At 37.1% G+C, this 8216-nt stretch overlaps 1 protein-coding gene across 1 annotated transcript in view; it reads left to right on the forward strand.

Annotated features, from left to right (window-relative positions):
* kn (EBF transcription factor knot) overlaps positions 1 to 5983 on the forward strand; it is a 47320-nt gene extending 41337 nt beyond the window's left edge. The window contains exons 12-14 of the mRNA XM_089703096.1: positions 270 to 441; positions 1485 to 1613; positions 4862 to 5983. Coding sequence (XP_089559222.1) covers positions 270 to 441; positions 1485 to 1613; positions 4862 to 4965 — 405 coding nt within the window. The 3' untranslated portion in view covers positions 4966 to 5983. The remainder of the gene's footprint in view (positions 1 to 269; positions 442 to 1484; positions 1614 to 4861) is intronic.
* The last annotated feature ends 2233 nt before the right edge of the window (positions 5984 to 8216 follow it).

Consider the following 8216-nt stretch of genomic DNA (forward strand, 5'->3'; position numbering starts at 1 on the left):
AATCCCTTCAAATTTATATGACATTTCAATTCCATAATATTTAGTTTTATAGCATTAACATCCTTATAAATATTTGAAAATTTTTAAAGGATGCAAAAAATGTACCATTGGGCGGGATTCGAACCAACACGTCTAGTTTCCCGTAGCGTTCGATACTTAGAATTCTTAAACCTTATTAAACTTAAGATTATGAAATTACGTTTTATTTAAAAAAAGTCACTTAATTCTCAATTTGTTCCGCCAAGTCTAAATTAAACTAACTTTCCTAGGAAATAATACTAAAACGAGCGGCGGATTTAGCAGAAGCGTTATACTCAATGCCTCGTAACAACCAGTTGGGTTTGGGAGCTCCTCGCTCACCGCCCGCCAGTATGCCGTTCAACTCGTACACAGGACAGTTAGCTGTTAGTGTACAGGACACCACTTCGCAGTGGACGGAAGGTGAGTTTTTATTGTAAAATAAGATTTTTTAAGAAATAATTATTTGAAAATTTTCAAAGTAAAATAGTGTCAAGTAGTGTAAAAAAACTAGTTAAGTATAATCTCTACTAATATTATAAAGCTGAAGAGTTTGTTTGTTTATTTGGACGCGCTAATCTCAGGAACTACTGGTCCTATTTGAAAAATTCTTTCGGTGTTGCATAGCCCATTTTCGAGGAATGCTATATATCATTACGCTAAGACCAACAGGAGCGGAGCCACGCGAGTGAATCCGCGAAGCGCATCTAGTAATTAATATAGATACAAAAATTACAATTTTATGTTATTTGTTTTATGAGATTATCGATATGTAAAAACCAAATACTGAAACCTGTAGAACACCCCTTACATAACACGAATATTTCATTTTTCCAACTCAATCCAATAAGTTCTAAATTCCATTTGTACCCACTTAACAATTTTAGTTCACCTTCTTGTTACCTTGTTTGTTACAATTATTACAGAACCGATTACAATGAAATTTAGCACACATATAGATGGTAACTTGGATTAACACATAGGACAGGTTTTATCCCGGAAATCCCACGGGAACGGGAAATATGCGGGGGTTTTTTTGAAAACGCGGGCGAAAAGCTAGTACCAATCTAAAGCCTTGTATCCACTTGAGCATGCTCAAGTGGATACAAGGCTAAAAGTGTCTTCAAACTCAAACTCAAACATTTATTTATTCAATTAGACTTCTTCTAGAAGCATTTTTGAAACGTCATTAGGTTCATATTTTTAACATTTACCACCGATTCGGAAAGCAGTAGGTATCTACGGAGAAGAATCGGCAAGAAACTCCATAGTTGCTCTTTTTAATCATGTCAGTTTTACAATTTTTCAAATTATGTAACATCATATATTATAGTAACATGCCAAAGAACTGTCCTGTGGTTTTTACGCGACAACCCTCCATGGGTTTTTATCGTCCATATATTCCTTAATACCTTCGAACCTTGAACCGCCTAACAAGGCATAAATCTCCAGGCGTTTTGTTTTAGAAGAGTACGGCCGCAGCGGCGGCTCGGTGTCGCCGCGCTACTGCCCGGCCGCGAGCACGCCGCACGCCTCCTACCCGCACCCGCAGCACTACCCCGCGCCGCCCACCTCGCTCTTCAACACTACCACCAGTGAGTGTACCATATAAACGTTTAGAAGAGTACGGCCGCAGCGGCGGCTCGGTGTCGCCGCGCTACTGCCCGGCCGCGAGCACGCCGCACGCCTCCTACCCGCACCCGCAGCACTACCCCGCGCCGCCCACCTCGCTCTTCAACACTACCACCAGTGAGTGTACCATATAAACGTTTAGAAGAGTACGGCCGCAGCGGCGGCTCGGTGTCGCCGCGCTACTGCCCGGCCGCGAGCACGCCGCACGCCTCCTACCCGCACCCGCAGCACTACCCCGCGCCGCCCACCTCGCTCTTCAACACTACCACCAGTGAGTGTACCATATAAACGTTTAGAAGAGTACGGCCGCAGCGGCGGCTCGGTGTCGCCGCGCTACTGCCCGGCCGCGAGCACGCCGCACGCCTCCTACCCGCACCCGCAGCACTACCCCGCGCCGCCCACCTCGCTCTTCAACACTACCACCAGTGAGTGTACCATATAAACGTTTAGAAGAGTACGGCCGCAGCGGCGGCTCGGTGTCGCCGCGCTACTGCCCGGCCGCGAGCACGCCGCACGCCTCCTACCCGCACCCGCAGCACTACCCCGCGCCGCCCACCTCGCTCTTCAACACTACCACCAGTGAGTGTACCATATAAACGTTTAGAAGAGTACGGCCGCAGCGGCGGCTCGGTGTCGCCGCGCTACTGCCCGGCCGCGAGCACGCCGCACGCCTCCTACCCGCACCCGCAGCACTACCCCGCGCCGCCCACCTCGCTCTTCAACACTACCACCAGTGAGTGTACCATATAAACGTTTAGAAGAGTACGGCCGCAGCGGCGGCTCGGTGTCGCCGCGCTACTGCCCGGCCGCGAGCACGCCGCACGCCTCCTACCCGCACCCGCAGCACTACCCCGCGCCGCCCACCTCGCTCTTCAACACTACCACCAGTGAGTCAAATATTCTAACTAACATGTATTTCAACCCACACACATTTATAAAAAACGAAAGATCCCACATTGAGTCATAGATACAAAAAAATACATACAAAGGCAAAAATTAAAGAAGTTTTAATGTCACGCGGACAGTTAGTACGGAGCGCTCCGCGCATATGTGAGCCGCGCTGACCGTCCGCGTATATTGTTTTAGTATCGTCCTGACCACCACAGTTATTATATTCCACTATTCAGCTCCGTGTGGACGGCTGCTGTACTGTCCGCGCGCGATGGCGGATATCTCTCTAGTTTGAATAGGCCTTAAGCCTTATATCCACTTGAGCATGCTCAAGCGAATGAGCGGCTCGACCAAATGAGCCGCTCATTCGCCTGAGTATGCTCAAGTGGATACAAGACTTAAGGCCTATTCAAACTAGAGCAGTAGATATCCGCCATCGCCGTGGGTACCACTACCCCTGACGGTAACGGATACCGCTCTAGTTTGAATAGGACTTTACTCTAAAACGCTAACTAAGCTTAATACAGACCAAGCAAAGCGCTCCGTACTGACGGTCCGCGTGACACTAAAACCAGCAACTATTACTCAAGTCAAATTAATCCTTGTAAATTTTTGTGACCCATATTAAATCCATATTAAATAGGCATTATTTTAAGCTTCCAACATGCAATTTACATGCACGCTTCGCTTGCACCTTCACGCTTTGTCTTAACGTATATTTTTCTCTCGTCCAGTGTCTCTCGGGCCCTACCATCCAGCGAATATGAATGTGTCCGACCATCAGCAATATAATGTTTATCAAAAAGATAGCGGCCATTACATTGAAAGAAATGATTCTAAAAGCGAGTGTCCAAACACTCATACAAAATGCAACAGCGCTATGAAAGGGCAAACCGTTAAAGGGAAGAAAAGCGCTTTCGCGGTCGTACAAAGTCCACCTCGTTCCAATTTCCAACACAATTGGCAACATCTAGCTGTTCAGTGTTAGTACTTTTGCTTATTTTCATTTGCTTTGTTGCTTTATTATTGCTTTATCTTTAAAAAAAATCTCGTAGAGTGATTTAAACGCGTTGCGTATGTTATTTAACAGTGTGAAATAAATATTTTTTGGACATTCCCTCTTTAGATTCATTCTTCATAAGTTTATGATTAAGTTTGTAGCAAACAAATTTGTTTTAACTGATTTAAGTGCATGAAAAATTTGGAGCTTATCTTTCAAAAATCGTTTCGTAATCCAATTTTCCATTGACCTTAAGATTTCTAACAAGATCATCTTATATTATTAGTCCGGGATACATCGCCCATTTTTGCAAGTGATTACTATCAAGCTAATTTTTCGTGAGTAGCTTTATTTTGATGAGATGCCCAATAATTTCATTTACGAAACTCTCGATTGTGGTAGCTTACAGAGGTAACAAGGATAAAAATTTTTGATTTGACGGTTCTCAAATATTTATTACGCAATTTGTAGGACAATATGTCTGTTGAATTATACAAGTATTAAATAAGTGAAAATAAAAAAATCAGCTGGTTAGTAATCATTTATGATGACTTCGTTATCGATACACATTGGAAAGGGGGACTCTTTGATCAAACCATAGATTTTGTAGGACAAATATTTTTTCGAATAATTTAGATAATTATCTTGAGATTGAACAAAAAAAAACATTCAGTTGGTAATTAATATTTGAGAACCATCAAATCAAAATATTTTATCCTTGTTTCCTCTGGTAGCTACCACAATCGAGAGTTTCGTACATGAAATTATTGGGCATCTCATCAAAATAAAGCTACTCACGAAAAATTAGCTTGATAGTAATCACTTGCAAAAATGGACGATGTATCCCGGACTATATGTGTTGTTCTTGCAATATAATTTATTTTATTGAAGTGAAAACTTCTTTAGCGGCGTTGAGCACTTTTCTGTAATGGGTATAAAATGTTAAACTCGCGTCAGGACACGTGACCTGATCGAAAAAGCGTAAGACGGATGTTCGAGCAGCGAACAAATTCCAAAATATCAAACATGCTCAACGTTAATAATCAAGTTTTCACTTCTGCCGGCACTCCCGGAGTGCAACCCGTCTTTTTTTGGACATTTCCTCTTTAGTTTCATTCTTCCTCAATTTATGGTTACTTTTATAGAAAACAAATTTGCTCAAATCGATTTAAGTGCATGCAAAATTTGAAGTTTCTCTTTCAATCATCGTTTCGTTATTCCATTTCCATTGACTTTAAGATTTCTAACAAGATCATCTTATATTATGTGTTGTTCTTGCAATATAATTTCTTTTGTTTAATAAATATTATTTGTCAACAGGAATGAGTGGTCTAGTATCATCTCCATTCAGTGTGAATCCATTCTCTCTACCAACGTGCAGCGCGCAACAATACGCACAAACAGCGCCTCTTGCTTCGAAGTAATGTTCTTTTTTATCATTTCCTTAATGTTATTTAGTCTTTTACAAGTTTTTCATCTGTATTTAAAGTATACATTGTATTTTTATGAGTAACTTATTTTAAATATCATTGTTAGTATTTAATCATTATTTTTTTGCACTTTATCAAATTCATTTAGTTCGTCTATTTGGTGAGAAATAATCTTGTAATGTACTTAAACATCAGTTATAATATTTGTTGTTAACTACCATGATTTTTAGCTTGATTTTAATTTATTTCATTCACTTTATATTAAATCAGTCATAAAACACTTTTGCTCAATTTATTTTCAAAATTAGGTTAGGATACTATGTTAAAAATACTCTTTTGTATATATTGTGTAATTATTGTGTAAATATTAGAGTTACATGTAATCAGCTCACGATAATGACTCAATTGTTAGTCCAAATATATAGACCTTATTATAATTTTCTTAATTATTAATACTTAATTTATTATTATTTACTACAGAAACCGCACATTTTTTCAAGTTATCTTTATTGTTTTATTTATTATAAATTTAATTTTGTGTAAGATCAATTTCGTCTTTGTTAATAAGAGCAATGTCACATTTCTTTTGTAAAATCTGTGATATATTTATTGTAAGTATCAATGTATAAATTGAATCAAAATATAATCACATCACTAGTTCTCATTGTTCTAAGTTTAATATTGTAAGTGTAAATATAACTCGAATATAAATCATATCTTGAAACAAAACATATCCTGTATTTAAGAGAAATCATTTCTATGGGGATATCTTATCAATATACAACGAAAGAGAAAATAAATTATTCGTTTAGAAATGTTACGAAATGTATACGAAATAAAATGACTCCTTTCGCCGAACTTCGAAATGTTCCGAACGATACTGAATTTAGTGGAAATCTCACAAATATGAAATTGTAGTGAAGTATTATATAATACCGTTGTGTAACAAATAAGACTTGTAAAATGTAATCGTTCATAAAGAATATAAGTACAATATTAAATTGCATATTATACTGATACTTTTGTTGTTTTATTTTGTTTCTTACTACTTCATTATTTTTGATATCATGAATTTTAAAGGGCAAATGGTATGCTGGTCTGTTATTCTACAGATAGGTAAACTAAAAATAAATTAATAATAATATTTAAACATTACAGTACTTTATTATTGATATTTTATTATTGTATTTTTCTCAGAAAATTATCGATTATTATGTTGATAATACTGTCTATTCAGTATTGTTTTTAACCAGTTATACGGGCTATTACACACTGGACGGGTCGATCCATCATACTTCATTATGAACAAAACATCGACTCAAATAGTTTAAAGCATTGTGATTTCGCACATGCTACCGTTAGCACCCCACTTGTAATATTATACTAACAATTTTTGTCCTCGAAGGGTAATATTTTCTATTGTTATTCCTGACTAGATAATGCATGGGTTTATCGCAACTCCTAATTGTGTCAGTAAAGAATGGGGATTGTATTACTACGGAATTAACATTAAAATAGTGAATGGCTTTTCGGAGATGCTGTCTTTGTAAAATATAAATTAATTATGAAAATTTTGAGGGTGTTCCATCCATATGACCATTTAGAGGATTTTGTGTGTATAATTTGATATTGCAATTAAGGTAATCTGCATTTTAATCTAGATTTATGTTTGATGGAACGAGGTAACACGTATACTAATTGTTAGCAAAAAGAAGAACGTTATTGGAACTTTCTTACGAAGCTTTTTGTATTGCAACATAAGTTATGTGCAAGTTATTGCGATTTCTCTGTGATTTATTATCAAATTATTGTTAAATTTTCTTGGTTTTCATAATAAACCCATCACAGACCTTGTGAATTTTACGTCATTGGAATGGGAATGATTTGAAATAAACTTCTTAACTAACAACTTAAAACTATAAACCATCAATAAACGTGCATACCAATCATATTAGCGGATTAGCTATCAAATAACACATACAAATGGTAACTCGATTACGGTACAATAAGCCGAACGCGTCCAGTCGCACGTGTGTCGCACGCGACTGTCATTGCGTTGAGTGACATAATCTGTGGAATTTGAAACGGCATTTGAGCGGGACAAATGTTTTTAAATATGGAAGGAGTGATGATAAATTGGAATTATTTTTCAAATTTTGTAGTAAGATGTATGTGTTGATCAGCTGATTTTACAAGTAGCTAGAATATGGGAGGATTACACAGAGAAGTCTTTAAATTAAACGCTGATGAAAATGTCATCTGAGCTTTACATCTCAATTTTCTCAGAAATTGGTACTGAAATTTGTCTGTTTTTCAGACATATAATGACATATTAATATTTGGATCGTCACATATAATTTCATCTCGGTTTAATTTACATAAAAAATAATAGATAATATCAATATTTCTCACGAATCTTTTTTATTTTATTTTTTCATTCCCAAACCCTCGACCCATCTTCCAAATACTTGTTTTCGCAGGAATGTAACACGAATAAATAACTAGTGAACAAATTGTATGCACCCGTCAATCTGTCACGTGGCGGTCGCGCGACGTCGCATTACTAAATTAGCGTCCGGTGTGCACTTACCCTTAATCGTGTTTCGCAAACCGAATCATGTTACCGTCGATTGGAATCGGTTATGTTATTACAATATGTTAAAAATAAAGGTATTTTTGTATACAGTGTTTTTTTCCTATGGCTAAATAGGCTTTATCAGCGATCAATATTTGTAGTAGTTTTGCTGTAATTTACGTAGTTATTCACTTCAGATATAAATTTTTGGATCATTTATAAAATAAAGAATCTACGTTGATAGAATTTGTTCTTGATCCTACAAATGCTACTTTTACAGGTCTCGTAGCAGTAATTTATCCTGCTTGTGAATGGTTCCTGTAACACAGTTTTATTATTGTTTACAAAAATGGACAATATAGGTAGTTGAATAAAATGAAATAGGTAACTGTTATAGGAAACATAAAGTTCACGTATATTCATCATAAATAAGATTTTAAGTACCTTTTAGCAACCCATCGGTCTTTTTTCATTCAAAATGTCTAACATCTCTAATTAGTAAACATAAACTTATTTTGACGCATTATTTTAAAAAATTGCATCCAAATGATCAATGAAAACATTTAATTTCCCACTAAAAACTATTCGATTTAAACTGAGAGCGAACCGAAAAAATATAGTAAACGTAGAAACAAAATAAAACCCCATCACGACACGACAAATTGATGTC

Source organism: Colias philodice, chromosome 14 (assembly GCF_061535455.1).
Source record: "Colias philodice isolate Cphi_HAF_F1 chromosome 14, ilColPhil1 Martin Lab GWU primary, whole genome shotgun sequence".
Taxonomy (NCBI): domain Eukaryota; kingdom Metazoa; phylum Arthropoda; class Insecta; order Lepidoptera; family Pieridae; genus Colias; species Colias philodice.